Source organism: Lutra lutra, chromosome 12 (genome assembly GCF_902655055.1).
Source record: "Lutra lutra chromosome 12, mLutLut1.2, whole genome shotgun sequence".
Lineage (NCBI taxonomy): Eukaryota > Metazoa > Chordata > Mammalia > Carnivora > Mustelidae > Lutra > Lutra lutra.
Genome location: NC_062289.1, coordinates 71,081,883 through 71,098,087, shown reverse-complemented (window position 1 = coordinate 71,098,087; position 16,205 = coordinate 71,081,883). Strand labels below are relative to the sequence as shown.

Here is a 16,205-nt window from a genome sequence, read left to right as displayed (position 1 = left end):
GTAGGAGACGCCTTCTGGATTGGTCTAAGTGCATCCTTATGGTGGTATAGGCTTATTTTCTGTAAACCAGAGGCTCTACTGGGGCAATTTCCCTGCCGCCTCTACTTACCCAGCACATTTGGCACTGTCGAGAGATTTTTTTTTTTTTTAATCGTCAAAATAGTGTGAGGGAGGTAAGAAGGGGAAGTTATACAGCTGATATCTCCTGCAGAGAGGCCAGTGATGCTGCTAAGTGTCCTACAGTGTGCATAGGACAGCCTGCACAGCAAAGTTACTTAGCCCACGATACCAGTAGTGCTGAGGTTGAGAAGCCCTCTGGAAAGACTTGATTGGACCTTTTTAGTTAAGACTTAACCTCGTTGCTGATGCCCTGTATTTCTCATTCCATCAGCACAGAATTCACATCAGTCCAGATGTCCTGACAGTGCCACTGAATAAGGGGACGCTTTGTGAGATGCTAGAAGCATAGCAGATACAGTCGGATGGGGATTGCTCAATGGGCTGGAGCTGAAGGGCTTTGATCTTTTAAATTCTCAGATCCTTGGAGAAGTTTATCACATGACTGTTGGCACTTCAGGTGGACGATAGAATAGATCTTGAGGCTTTAGAAAGCCTTTCGCTTTGTTTAAATGGATTGTTTAATTTTTGCCTGAGGTACCAAGATTTTTTTTTAAAGACTTTATTTATTTATCTGACAGAGAAAGAGAGAGCTAGCAGAAGCAGGAGGAGCAGCAGGCAGAGGGAAGAGGGAGAAGTAGGCTCCCCACCAAGCAGAGAGAACCCTATGCGGGGCAATCCCAGGACTCTGGGATCATGACCTGAGCCAAAGGCAGATGCTCAACTGACTGAGCCACCCAGGCGCCCCCCAAAAATTTATGTTTAGGTAAAAAGGAACTCTTTTGATACGAAGTGTGTTTCCTCACCTTACTACACTTCTTAAAGCCGGTAGAGACTGCTTCTCTCAAGCACATGACTCTGTTACTGGTTCATTCTTGCTGCCTCAGACTATTTATTTCCTTCTGTAACTAAGGGGAGGAACCCTTTGCTCATTTCCCTTACCACCTCAGACTGGGAAATCAATGTCTGTCTCTTTTGCAGAAACAGTTTACTATGTGGGTTTAGTTTTTGTCTCAGATGGCCATTCTTCTCCCCTACCCCCAACCTGGAGCCTTAAACATTTCTTTGTAGCTAGTTCCTTCCTAAGTCCCAAGCCAGCACCAAATGCCAATTTGTAGAGTATTCCCCCTGCCGCCCCCATTCTCAACTTTGTCATAACATTCCTAAAGAAGAAATTTTTTGTTCTTTTATAACTGTGTGTGTGTGTATATATATGTATATATATGTGTGTGTATATATGTATATATGTATGTGTATATGTATAATGTGTATGTGTATATGTATAATGTGTGTATACACACACACACATATTATCATTTGTATTCTGGACTTACTATGTGTATGTATATGTGTGTGTGTGTTATACACACACATAGTTATATTTTAAACTGTGGTTGTGGATAAGCCCCAAAGAATGACAGAAGTTACGGACACTTTCTAGGCAGTTTTTTGGGCAACTTTTTAAAATTTCTATCTCAAAAAATTTTAAGTTATGAGAAAGTGGAAGGAGGAATATAATGAATATCTGTATACTTTTCACCAGATTTATCAATTATTAATTTAATAGACACATGGTTATCTTATACTTCATTATCTCCTTAGAGCAAGGACATTGTAACAGTGCTAGTTGTCCTAATATTCCTTCTTGAGATGCTTTTCCTGATCCAGATTTCTTTCTAGGATCATGTATCATTTTTAGCTTAGGTAATTTTCTATTTGTTTTTACAGTATGTTACTGTGAAAATTTTCAAACAGAGAGACAAGTTGAAAGAATTGTATAGTGAACACTCATACACCTACCACCTGGGTTCTATAATTAACACTTTGCTATACTGTTGACCCTTGAACAACATGACTTTGAACTGCATGGTTCCACCTATATGTGGATTTTTTTGACAGACACAATACAGCATGTAAAGGTATTTTCCTTATGATTTCTTTTTAAGATTTATTTATTTGAGAGAGCAGGAGCACTCATGCATGTGAGCAGGGGGAAAGGCAGAGGAAGGGACAGAGAGAGAGAATCTCTCTCTCTGTGCTGAGCACAGAGTAGGACACAGGGCTCTATCCCACAACCCTGAGATCATGACCTGAGCTGAAATTGAGTCAGACACTCAACTGACAGAGCCACCCAGGTGCCCCCGTTTATGAGTTTCTTAATAACGCTTTATTTTGTCCAGCTTATTTTATTGTGAGACTATAGTATAAAATATCTATAACATACAAAATACATTAATGGACTATGTCATCAGTAAGGCTTCTGGTCAGCAGTCGGCTATTAGTAGTTAAGTTTTTGGGTCAAAACATACACAGATTTTCAGTTGCACAGGGCAGGGGCGTTAGTGCCTCCAACCCCCATGTTGTTCAAAAGTCAACTCTATTTCCTTTATCACTTACCAGATTACCTTTTTCTGTCATTTAAGAAATAATGCATCTTCATTGTAGAAATTATGAAAAATCTATAGAGGAGCGTAAGATAGAATATAAGAGTGGCTCCACTTTCCTATTGAGATGGTAATAAGATGATAATATTTATCATTTGTATTCTGGACTTACTATGTATGGGACACTCGCTAAGCACTTTAGTATCTTGATTTCATTTAAATATCATAGCATTCCTTGTGATGCTTGCTGTTATCCCATTTTACACATGCAGAAACTTGGACACAGAGTTTAAGTGACATATCCAAAGTCCATGGAGGATTAAGTGATGGAGAATGCACTTGATTCAGACAGTGTGGTTCAGAGTCTGTGCTTTTGACCACTGTATTCTTCAACCCCATACTGATCATACTTTAAATTATTTGTCGATTTTCTTCTGGGTCCTGTATTGTAATGGGCCATTTCTTCCCCCAACGTCACCATTTATCCCTTCATGCTGTTAAATTCTTCATACCACTTCAGTGGATCCTAGAACTTTTTTATTTGATTTTTTTTTTTAAGATTTTATTTTTAAGTAATCTCTACATGTAACATGGGGTTTGAACTCATGACCCTGAGGTCAAGAGTTCTATGCTCTTCCAATTGAGCCAGCTGATTCCTAGAACCTGAGAACCTCTTTTGGCCTAAGAATATATGAAGTTATTTCTACATAATGAATATGAATGAGTATGAATTCACTTGAGGATAATTTTGGACATATTAAAACAGATTGTAGAAAGCATGAATGAGTTACAAGTATAGATTTACATGTGTAATATATCATTAATATATCATTATACATTATCATAAATATATCATTAAGATAATATATCATTAATATATTAAAATTTCCTCACATTATTAAAAAATCAGCCCCAACATTTTTTAAATTAAAAAAAGCTTTGGTTGTATTTTTCTTACTATAAAAACAATACAGTTTTTTTTTAGGAAAATCATGAAATATAGTTAGGTACAGGGTAATACAATATAGGACACCCTCAATTCCACTTCCCAGGTGCAGTCATCATCACTTGGGTTTATCAAGCCCTGTTCTTTGTTTGTAGAGACAGAGTAGTTTTCACAGAGATGTGTTCACAGACTCCCCTGCTTTTTTCACATGATGTTTTAAACCAGCATTTTCTTTTTAAGATTTTATTTATTTATTTATTTGACAGAGAGAGAGAGAGAGAGAGCGCGAGAGAGGGAACACGAGCAGGAGGAGTAGGAGAGGGAGAAGCAGGCTTCCTGCTGAGCAGGGAGCCCAGTGCAGGGCTTGATCCCAGGACCCTGGGATCATGACCTGAGCTGAAGGCAGATGCTTAACAACTGAGCCACCCAGGCACCCTAAAACCAGCATTTTCCACTTACTTCATCACAAATGCCATTCCATGTCAAATACTCTGTTTCCACAGCATCATTTTTATTGCTCTGCAGACATTTCATTTGATTGCTAACTATTATTGAACCCAAGTAATTTTCAACTTTCCACTACTGTCAGAAGTTCTACCAGTAAATGGTCTTACCGTGTTTAAGCATAAGCTTAGTTATAACCTTAGCATAACCTTATAACTTAGCATAACCTTAAGCATAAACTTAGGATAAGTTCCCAGAAACGGAGTTATTGGGTCAAAGATACTCTGTTTCTGTTAAGGCTTTTCTTTTCTTTTTTTTTTTTTTTTAAAGATTTTATTTATTTATTTGACAGAGAGAAATCACAAGTAGGCAGAGAAGCAGGCAGAGAGAGAGGAGGAAGCAGGCTCCCTGCTGAGCAGAAAGCCCGATGCGGGGCTCGAACCCAAGACCTGGGATCATGACCTGAGCCGAAGGCAGCGGCTTAACCCACTGAACCACCCAGGCGCCCCTCTGTTAAGGCTTTTCATTTGTGTTGCCAAATTGCCCTGCAAAACCACTGAAGTTAAAAAAAAAAAAATCTGTTTTCCCAGTAGTCATGTTATTTCTCTGTCCTTTCCAGCACTGAATACTATTTTCTTTCTTCACAGTTAGAGTGGAAGAGCAGTTACCTCACTAAGTCTTAATAGTCATTTCTTTTATTACCAAGAGTATATGTTTTCTCATGCTGATTGGCCTTCGTTATTTCTCTTTTGCAAATTGTATATTCATCGTCTTAGCTAATTTTTTCATCTTTTTTGTTTTTTGTCTTATCCCTGGTTTGACTTTGTAATCCAGAGGGAAGTACTTTTAATCCTGTGGTATGTTTCTCTAGATCTTTTTCTATTTGGCCCACTTTATTTTATTTTTTAAAGATTTTATTTTATTTTTTAAGTAATCTCTACACTGAGTGTGGGGCTTAAACCTATAATCCTGAGATCAAGAGTTGCATGGTCCACTGACTGAGCCAGCCAGGTGCCCCTATTTAGCCTGTTTTAAAATTGGATGATTTTTTTGGCTTGCCTTTTTTTTTTTTTTAAAGATTTTATTTATTTATTTGACAGAGAGAGATCACAAGTAGACAGAGAGGCAGGCAGAGAGAGAGAGAGAGGGAAGCAGGTTTCCTGCTGAGCAGAGAGCCCGATGCGGGACTCAATCCCAGGACCCTGAGATCATGACCTGAGCCAAAGGCAGTGGCTTAACCCACTGAGCCACGCAGGTGCCCGGCTTGCTTTGTTTTTAATAAAATCAAATATACTTGGGTGAGAATAGCATTGTGGACCTTCATTACTCATATTAAATGGCTATCAAAGAGGATTTCATTTTTGATAGTTATATATCTATTGTAGCCTGAAATTTTATCATAATTTAATTCCTTATTGTTATATATTTAATCTTTTTCTAATTTTTATTTTTTCCAAATTTTTATTTATTTATTAAAGATTTTATTTCTTTATTTGACAGAGGGAGAGAGAGCACAAGTAGGCAGAGCAGCAGGCAGAGGCAGAGGGAGAGGGAGAAGCAGGCTCTCCTGTAAGCAGGGAGCCTGATGTGGGGCTCTATCCTAGGACCCTGGGATCATGACCTGAGCCGAAGGTAGCTGCTTAACTGACTGAGCTACCCAGGCACCCCTCTCATTTTTAAAAAGATTTATTTATTTATTTGAAAGAGAGGGAGAATGAGCAGGAGGGGCAGAGGGAGAGGGAATCTCAAGCAGACTGTGCTGAGTGCAGGGCCCAACACGGGGCTCAATCTCACAACCCTGAGATCACGACGTGAGCCAAAACCAAGAGTTGGATTCCCAATCAACTGCACCACCCAGGCACCCCAATCTTTTTCTAATTTTTAAATTAATCAATGTCCACTGTGATATACAGTTATATAGTTATGCATTCCTGAATGTTTCTTGCTTTTTTTTTTTAAAGATTTTATTTATTTATTTGATAGAGATCACAAGTAGGCAGAGAGGCAAGCAGAGAGGGGAGGCTCCCTGCTGAGCAGAGATCCTGATGCGGGGCTCAATCCCAGGACCCTGGGATCATGGCCTGAGCCGAAGGCAGAGGCTTTAACCCACTGAGCCATCCAGTTGCCCCTATTTTTAAGATTATTTATTTATTTATTTATTTGACAGAGAAATCACAAGTAGGCAGAAGTAGGCAGAGAGGCAGGCAGAGAGAGAGGGAGAAGCAGGCTCCCTGCTGAGCAGAGAGCCCAATGTGGGGCTCAATCCCAGGACCCTGGGATCATGACCCGAGCCGAAGCCAGAGGCTTAACCCACTGAGCCACCCAGGCCCCCCCCCCCCCTTTTTTTTTTTCTTAAATTAAGACTTCTAATTTTTTTAGAGCAATTTCGGGTTCCCAGCAAAATTGAGAGAAGGTACAGGGATTTCCCATACACTTTCTCTACCCACACCTACATAATGCCCTTCTCATATTATCAACATCCTTTACTAGAGTGATGCCATTGTTAGAACTAATGAACCTACACAGATACACCATAATCACTGAAAATCCATAGTTCACCTTAGGACTCACTCTTGGTATTGTACACTCTGTGGGCTTAGACAAATATTTAATGATCTGTCTCCATCATTATAGTATCTTGCAGAGTATTTTTACTGCCCTAAAAATCCTCAGTGTACTGCTATTCATCCCTTTCCCCAAAGCCCTAACCCTTGGCGACCACTGATCTTTTTAGAGTCTGTACAGTTTTGCCTTTTCCAGAAAGTCATATAGTTGGAATCATACAGTATATAACCTTTTCAGATTGGCTTCTTTCACTTAGTAATATGCTCTTAAGGTTCCTTCAGGTCTTGTCATGGCTCATTTCTTTTTAGCACTCAGTAGTATTCCATTGTCTGGATATACCACAATTTATTTATCCATTCATCTACTGAAGGACATCTTGGTTGCTTTCAAGCTTTGGCAGTTATAAATTAGGCTTCTATAAACATCTGTATGTAGGTTTTGGTGTGGACTGAAGTTTTCATCTCTTTTAGGCAAATATGAAGGTGTATGATTTCTAGATCATATGATGGGAGTATGTTTAAGAAACCACCAAACTGTCTTCCAAAGTGGCTGCATTATTTTGCATTCCCACCAGCAATGAATGACAGTTTCTATTGCTCCACATCCTTACCAACATTTGGTGTTGTCAATATCCTGGATTTTGGCCATTCTGATAGGTATATAGTAGTCCCTTATTGTTGTTTTAATTTGCATTTCCCCGTATGACATGATGTGGAACATCTTTTCATATACTTATTTGCTATGTGTGTATCATCTGAGGTGTCTTTTCAGGTGTTCTGCCTATTTTGAATCAGATTGTTTGTTTCTTATTGTTGAGTTTTAAGAGTTTTTTGTGTATTTTGGATGATAGTCCTTTATCAAATGTGTCTTTTGCCAGCATTTTCTTCTAGTCTGTGGCTTGTCTTCTCATTCTCTTAACATTGTCTCAGAGCAGAAGTTTTTGTATTTTAATAAGATCTAGCTTATTAGTTTTTTTGTTTGTGACTTTGGTGTTGAATCTAAAAAGTCATCATCCTACCCAGGATTATCTAGGTTTTGTGGTACGTTATCTTTTAGGAGTTTTATAGTGTTATTTTTTTTTAAAGATTTTATTTATTTTATTTTATTATTTGAGAGAGAGAGAGAGAGAGAGATTGATGAGTAGGAGGAGGAGCAGGGAGCCCAATGTGCGACTCAGTCCCAGGACCCTGGGACCATGACCTGAGCTGAAGGCAGACGCCAACCGATTGGGCCACCCGGATGCCCAATATAGTTCTACATTTTATATTTAGATCTATAATCTACTTTGAGTTGGTTTTTCTTAAAAACTTTTCTGCCAAAACCCAGGATCAAAGCATATTTTTTAGTTAATTTTTAATGAAGAGTGTAAAGTCCATGTCTGGCTTTCTTTCTTTCTTTCTCTTTTTTGGCATGTGGATGTCCGGTTGTTCCAGCACCATTTGTTGAAAAGAATATCTTTGTTCCGTTGTGTTATCTTTGCTTCTTTGTCAAAGATCTATTGATATATTTTGGGGATTCTATTTCTAGGTCCTCAATTCTGTTCCATTAATCTGTTTGTCTCCTCTTTCACCAGTGCCACACTGTGTTGATTACTGTAGCTTCTTGAAGCTTCAAAGGTGTCCAACTTTGTTCTCTTTCAATATTGGGTTGGCTATTCTGGGTCCTGTGTGTTTCTTTTCTTTCTTTTTTTTTTTTTTTTTAAGATTTATTTATCTTGGAGGATAAGAGCTGGGGAGATAGGGGCATAGGATGAGGGAGAGAGAGTTTGTTTTTTTTTTTTTTAAAGATTTTATTTATTTATTTATTTGAGAGAGATTAAGAGAGAGAGCATGAGAGGGGAGAGGTCAGAGGGAGAAGCAGATTCCTCGCCGAGCAGGGAGCCCAATGTGAGACTTGATCCCAGGACTCTAGGATGATTACCTGAACCTAAGGCAGTTGCTTAACCAACTGAGCCACCCAGGTGCCAAGGGAGAGAGAGTCTTAAGCGGACTCAGCACTGAGTGTGGAGCCCAACTTGAGATCATGACCTGATCCAAAACCAAGAGTCAGACACCAACTGGGGCACCTGGGTGGCTCAGTGGGTTAAAGCCTCTGCCTTTGGCTCAGGTCATGATCCCAGGGTCCTGGGATCAAGCCCCGCATTGGGCTCTCTGCTTGGCAGGGAGCCTGCTTCCTCCTCTGTCTCTCTGCCTGCCTCTCTGCCTACTTGTGATCTCTGTCTGTCAAATAAATAAATAAAATCTTAAAAAAAAAAAAAGAGTCAGACACTAACTGACTCTGCTACCCAGACACTCCCTTTGTCTGCCTGCCTTCCTTCCTTCTTTCTTTCCCTCCCTCCCATTTCCCTCCCTCCCTCTATCCTTTCCTTTCTCCCCTCTCTCTCTTTCTTTCTCTCCTCCTCTCTTACTTTTAAAAAAGATCTTATTTATTTATTTGAGAGATATATCAAGAGAGAGCATGTGCAGAGGCAGGGGAGAGGGGGAAAGAAGCAGGCTACCCACTGAGCAGGGAGCCCAATTCAGGGCTCCATCCCAGGACCCCAAGATCATGACCTGAGCTGAAGGCAGATGCTTAACCAGCTGAGCCACTCGGGCACCCACTGCTGTGTGTTTCTTTAGGATAAGTTCCTAGCATTAAAATTGCTAGGTTAGGGGCACCTGGGTGGCTCAGTCAGTTTAGCTACTGCTCAGGTCATGATCCCAGGGTCCTAGGGTGGAGCTCTGCATCAGGCTCCCTGCTCAGCTGGGAGCCTGCTTCTCCTCCCCTGCCACTCCCCCTGCTTGTATTCTCTGACTCTCTCTATCCCTCTGTCAAATAAATAGATAAATAAAATCTTTAAAAAAAATTGCTAATTTAATGCAAATGTATATATTTTCATTTAAATTTAAATTTTACTTTTTGTGATACATTCACATGGTTCAGAAGGTCTATAGTAAACAGATTGCCACCTATCACTTCTTTCTTTCCTTTCTTTTTTTAAAGATTTTATTTATTTATTTATTTGACAGACAGAGATCACAAGTAGGCTGAGAGGCAGGCAGAGAGAGAGGAGGAAGCAGGCTCCCCGCTGAGCAGAGAGCCCGATGAGGGGCTTGATCCCAGGACCCTGAGATCATGACCTGAGCCCAAGTCAGAGGCTTTAACCCACTGAGCCACCCAGGCGCCCCCCCTTTTTTTTTTTTTTTTTTAAAGACTTTATTTTTAAGGAACACCTGGGTGGCTTAGTTGGTTAAGTATCTGCTGTCGGGTCAGGTCATGATCTCAGGTTCCTGGGATCAAGCCTTGAATTAGGATTCCTGCTCAGCTGCTCAGCCCCTCTCTCTCTCTCTCAAATAAATAAATACAATTTAAAAAAAAAGATTTTATTTTTAAGTAATCTCCATGCCCAAAGTAGAGCTCCAGCTTACAACCCTGAGGTCAAGAGTTGCAAGCTCTACTGACTGAGGCAGCCAGGTGCCCCATTTGTATTATTTATTTATTTAGATTTTATTTATTTGAGAGAGAGAGAGCAGGAAAGCATGAGCAGGTGAGGGGCATAGGGAAAGGTGAACTCCCTGCCAAGTAGGGATCCCGACGTGGTGCTCGATCCTGGGATTCCAGGATCATGACCTGAGCTGCAGACAGACGCTTAACCGACTGAACCGCCCAGGTGTCCGTTCTTACTTGTTTTTTTTTTTTTTAAATATTTTATTTATTTATTTGAGAGAGAGGCAGTGAGAGAGAGCATGAACGAGGAGAAGGTCAGAGGGAGAAGCAGACTCCCCATGGAGCTGGGAGCCCGATGCGGGACTCCGGGATCATGACCTGAGCCGAAAGCAGTCGTCCAACCAACTGAGCCACCCAGGCGTCCCGTTCTTACTTGTTTTTAAAGATTTTATTTTTAAGTAATCTCTATGCCCAACATGAGGCTCAAACTCACAACCCTAGATCAAGAGTCTCATGCTCTACTGGGTGAGCCAGCGAGGCTCACCCCAACCCATCCCTTTCTATTAATCTAGTTTCCTGACCTAGACATGTTTATTGGATATATATGTAAAACATACATATGGATATTTTCTTTTAGGGTTTTTATATATTCCCTAATTGTAATTCATTATGTGAAAATTGCATATTCCTACTCAATGCTAGGCATTAATACAATCTCAAGGCAGTTTTAAAATATTTTATTTTTGTTTTCAATCTGTGTGACTGTTTATGTGATTACATTTCTTTGTTAATGTTTGTTATGTGCATTTGACTTTAATACTTGTTATTATATGGTAAATTACCCTAACCTTGGGAATCCCATCTTCTCCTTTCCTTCAAAGCCCTGTGAAGGACCTGATGTAAATAATAAGCTCTTCAGTATTTTTGACAATATTCCTTTCAGAGTGGTGGTGCAGAATGAGAGGAGAGAAGAGTGGACTTCACTCCTTGTGACCATTAAAAAACTCTTCATCCAGTATCCAGTGTTGGTGCGACTGGAACAGGCAGGTACTGCATACATATGATAGGAGGTACGACAGGGAAAGGAGGATGGAGAGATGAATGAGGGGAGATGAAGAGGTTCATGCTTGCTTCCCTCCCAGTGCTGGGCATAGTTTCTGCTTCTGGTCAGGTTTCTATTTGTGGTTGTGTCCACTTGTTCATTAGGTATGCAGTAAGTTCAGTAATGTTCCTACTACAGGGTTGGGGGGCCCCGTTCAACCACTTTCCGTTTGTTCTTTTAGCGTTCATCTTTCATGAGATACTTTTCCTTCTCTTGTGTTTTTTTGCTTCAGAGGGTTTTCCTCAAGGAGACAATTCTACCTCAGCACAAGGAAACTACCTAGAGGCCATCAATCTGTCATTCAATGGTGAGTAAAGACACTAGCCATGGTGAGCTGGCATCTTGTTTACCACATGGCTATGAACGTCTTCTTTTTTTTTTTTTTAATTTTATTTATTTATTTGACAGAAATCACAAGTAGGCAGAGAGGCAGGCAGAGAGAGAGAGGAGGAAGCAGGCTCCCCACTGAGCAGAGAGCCCAGTGTGGGGCTCGATCCCAGGACCCTGAAATCATGACCTGAGCCAAAGGCAGCCACCCAGGCACCCAGGCTATGAACTTCTTTTTACTATCATCCAAAGTCCCAGATCCAGTTGATAATCTCCCTACCCACCTACCTCAAAGATTAATTGAAAGCAGTAACTTCTAATTGGATGGTTTTAATGGCCAACATTTAGCTTTTGGGTCTGCTGTTCTCATCTGCTTCTCATGGTAACCTGAGAGTAAAGAGCTGGAAGGAATCTTCCTTGGGCTGTTTTACTAAAACTGTGTTCTTGCTATTTTCTACCTCATCCCTCAATTGCTTCTAGGGAATTAAAAAAAGATTTTTTTTTTAAATTACAAAAGGAACTCATGTTCCTAGAATTCAAATAATCAGAGGTATATCAAGTAAAAAGGAAGATCTCCCCCCTCCCTCTACTGTCAGTTCCCTTCTAAGAGGGAACCTTGTTAACAGTGTGGTGTGATTTCTTCCGAAGGTTTGTTCCAGCATATATGTGTGAGGTGATACGCTCTGTTTTCAAATAACTGAACCTACTGAATTGGTTTACACAAAAAGGAAAATTTACTCTCAGGATATAGAGACCTGGTGAGGCCACCAGGGAAGGCTTGAACATCATGCAGAAGGAGGTGGGGACCAAGGTGGCTCTAAGAACTGTAAGAGCAGGTATTCCTAGAACAGTGTTCAGCTCCCAGCTCTGCTGTCAGCTTTCTCCTCTCTGTCCAGAATTCCATGTTCCCAGCACAGTCTCATCAGCCCAGCTCTGGTTAGGCATCCCTTGGCAGTGGCTAGTGGTGGAAGTGATGATGTGTGGTCACTTCACTGCATATAACCTGCCCATGGGTCTACACCCATGGGGATTCTAAAGCACAGGGTCTTGTGTTAGTCAGTCTTTTAGTCATATTGGAACATCTTTGGTTTTCTAAAGTCAGGATTGTATAGGACAGAAAGAAAAATTAACTTGCCAGATACACAAAGTCCACTCTTTTAAATATTGTCTTAGATTAATATTCGATTTTTATCAATTTCAATACAGACTCATTTATGGATTGTTTAAATTAATGACATAAAATTTGAGCATTTAATGCTGCAAAAGGCAAGTATTAGGCATCAATGATGGAGTGTTAGCAAAGGCAAATGTGACATAGTCTTGTGTTCAAACAGTTCTTAATGTAGATGGGGAGAGGCAGATGTACACATGACTAACTAGAATTCAGGTCAGAATGTTGCTGCAAAGAAGCATGGACAAAATACCCTGAGGGCACAGAGAGGCTCGTCAGTGGCTGGTTTCTGAGAAGCTGTAACCTCTTCATTTGAGAACTTTTGCTTTCTTTCAAGTGTTTGACAAGCACTACATCAACCGCAACTTTGACCGAACTGGACAAATGTCTGTGGTGATCACGCCTGGGGTGGGTGTGTTTGAAGTGGACCGTCTACTCATGATCTTGACCAAGCAGCGGATGATAGATAATGGTAATGTTCCTTGGTTTGTGCTGTCTCTGAGGGTTTATAGCCTGACTTACCCATAGAACTCTGAGCTTTCCCTGGTTCTGTGTGTCAGAGATCCTGGAGATGTGAATAGTGTTAGGGGACAAAAAAAGTTCCGTGGTCAAATTGGTTTGGGAAATGCTGGGTCATACACAGTTTAGGCAGATTCCCTAATTGCAGGTTTTAATATGTTAGTGTATCTTGTCTATCTCTAATGGTACTCAGGGTTTTGCAAATATATATGACACTGGAGAACTCTTTTTGGGGGGATTGTTTCAAGGAACTGGTGTGCCATCAGTCTGCCTTGGGGAGGACCATCAGATCCTCTGATCCTGTCCTCCCTCCATGATGTGCCCTGCTACCCCAGCTTGTACCCCTGGCCTCATTAAATTTGTGCTTCAACAACAAGATGGAGGTGGAATGTAGATCCTGATTGCCAGTGAAGAAGCTCCATTAAATGATATGGATTGTTTTGCTTTTTTACTGAAATAACAAGGTTCCTGTTCCTTTCTGGCCGTGAAACTTGAGTAATGGGGGCCTGGGTTGTCTTTTTGACTAATCATGATTTACAAAGCAGTCAAAGGCTAATTGTCAAGGATTTAATAATTGCAGGAAAGAGGAAAAGAGACAAATCGCATCTATTTATTTCTCTGCTGTGTAGGCAAATGAGGTTATAAATCATAGGATGGGAAGTCAGCTTTGCCTCATACCCTGACCCGCTTAAATAGTATTGTTAATAGATTAGGACACTTATCTCTACTTCTTCCCACCTCTACCCCAAACTCTTTTTGTCTTCTGTCATTTTTAGGAATTGGTGTGGACTTGGTATGCATGGGGGAGCAACCATTACATGCTGTCCCGTTGTTCAAGGTAATTCGATTTTGGAGTGCTTCCTAAACCTAGTTCCTAGTACTAGGGTGGTCTTGAGAATACTGCTGAATAGGGGCGCCTGGTGGCTCAGTTGTTAAGCATTTGCCTTTGGTTCAGGTCATGATCCTGGGGTCCTGGGATCGAGCCCCACATCTGGCTCCCTGCTTGGTGGGAAGTCTGCTTTTCCCTCTCCCATTCCACCTGCTTGTGTTCCCTCTCTCACTGTGTCTCACTCTGTCAAATAAATAAAATCTTGAAAACAATAAAAGAGCGAATACTTCAGAACAGAAAAGTTGAAGTGAGTTGGGGGAAATTGGAGGGGGAGATGAACCATGAGAGACTGTGGACTCTGAGAAACAAACTGAGAGTTTTGGAGGGGAGAGGCATGAGGGGTTGGGTGAGCCTGGTGGTGGGTATTAAGGAGGGCACGTATTGCATGGAGCATTGGGTGTGGTGCATAAACAGTGAGTGCTGGAACACGGAAAAGAAATAAAATAAAATAAAATGGAAAAAAAAACCCTTAAAAAAAAAAAGAAAAGTTGGAGCAGTTCCATAGCCTCCTTGTTTTCTAGCTGATCTGTGACCTCGCTTTTTTCTTCTAGCTACATAATCGAAGTGCTCCTCGTGATTCTTGTCTGGGTGATGACTATAATATTCCTCACTGGATAAACCACAGGTAGGTGTGACCTTGATTCATAGTAGGTGATGTTTTGAGTAACTTCCTTGCCATTTTCTCTTCCCATCTATAAAGTTCTTCTTCTTTTTTTTTTTTAAAGATTTTTTTTATTTATTTGACAGAGACATAGCGAGAGAGGGAACACAGCAGGGGGAGTGGGAGAGGAAGAAGCAGGTCTCCCTTTGAGCAGGGAGCTGGATGCGGGGCTCAATCTCAGGACCCCAGAATCATGACCTGAGCCAAAGGCAGCCGCCTAACAACTGAGCCACCCAGGGCCCCCCCCTCCCTCCGCCAATCTGTAAAGTTCTTACTGTAGAAACTTCTGTCCAGAAAATGCGGAGACCAAAGTTCACTGTTTGCTTAGAGCTTCTGTACGTGCAAAGCGGTGGCAGTAACATAAGAACAGTCTAGAGTGAAAAAATAAAGGCAAATTTGAAGGACTTATTTTTATTATTAGCCCTAGCTATTACAATTCCCAGCTCCCACAGATTATAGCAGATGAACATTCTGCCATTCTCTGTTTGTAGAAAAATCCCCAAGCCTCTTCTTCACATGGGACAAGGCCTCAGTGTTTCTGCTGACAGAGACTCAGTGGGGTTATCTCTCTGCCTCTCTCAGTGCTACTGCCTTCTCCCATCCTCATCTTTTTGAATATCTTCAATAATCTTTTTATTTTTTTTTTAAAGATTTTATTTACTTGATAGTGTAAGCAGGGGGGAGTGGGAGAGGGAGAAGCAGGTCGCTCGCTGAGCAGAAAGTCTACTGTGGGGTCCTGGGATCATGATCTGAGCCCAAGGCAGATGCTCAACCGACTGAGTCCCTCAAGTGCCCTGGATAACTGCAGTAGTCTTTTTTTTTTTTTTTTTTTTAAAGATTTTATTTATTTGATAGAGAGATCAAAATAGCAGAGAGGCAGACAGAGAGAGAGAGCAGGGAAGCACGCTCTTTGCTGAGCAGAGAGCCCGATGTGGGTCTCCATCCCAGGACCCTGAGATCATGACCTGAGCCGAAGGCAGAGGCTTTAACCCACTGAGCCACCCAGGCGCCCTGCAGTAGTCTTAATAGTGTGTCTATTTCTGATCTCTCTCCTTCAGTCCATCCTTTAGATCAGGGTTTTTCAACCTCAGCACTACTGACATTTTGGGCCAGATCATGTTTGTTGTTGGGGGGCTGCCCCATGCCTTGTAGGAAGTTGAGCAGCATCCCTGATCTCTACCCACCAGATGCCAGCAGCACCCACCCCCAGTGTGACAACCAAAATGTCTATAAGAACTGTGGCTAAGTGAATTGTCCTATCAAAAAACCTGGAGCGAGTTAACTGTTCCTTTGAAATCTGCCAGTAGAGCTCATAACCTCCTGGAAACTAACTATGAGAACTAGATATCCTCAGACCTGCCAAAAGTGAAAAGACTTGAGCTATTATTTCTTTTTAGTGTTTTATGATTTTTTAAAAAAAATGCCTGCAGGTTTTTGGAAAGTGCAGTTGAAACCATTGGAAACTGGAAAGGGAAATCATTTAGACTAAAAAACAACAAAACTAAAAAAATCCAATGTCTCCTGCACTGCCCCATGCCTCCTGGGTGGCAGAATCCCACCTCATTCCCCATTCCCCATTTTGAGAATCAGTTCTTTAGGCCAGTGGTTTCTTCTTTTCAATTTTTTTCTTAAGTAACAGCCTCCCCACCTTTTT

The 16,205-nt window shown here is 41.1% G+C and overlaps 1 protein-coding gene across 13 annotated transcripts in view; it reads left to right on the top strand.

Moving 5' to 3' along the window:
- Positions 1-16,205, top strand: part of DEPDC5 (DEP domain containing 5, GATOR1 subcomplex subunit) — a 141,604-nt gene that overhangs the window by 38,838 nt on the left and 86,561 nt on the right. For all 13 annotated transcript variants that reach the window (XR_007121887.1, XR_007121888.1, XR_007121889.1 and 10 more), the window contains exons 13-17: positions 10,826-10,929; positions 11,217-11,291; positions 12,820-12,954; positions 13,778-13,839; positions 14,442-14,515. Coding sequence is in view for 10 of the 13 variants with exons in the window: in XM_047697297.1 (XP_047553253.1) it covers positions 10,826-10,929; positions 11,217-11,291; positions 12,820-12,954; positions 13,778-13,839; positions 14,442-14,515 (450 nt within the window). In the remaining 3 variants the exon portion in view is untranslated. The remainder of the gene's footprint in view (positions 1-10,825; positions 10,930-11,216; positions 11,292-12,819; positions 12,955-13,777; positions 13,840-14,441; positions 14,516-16,205) is intronic.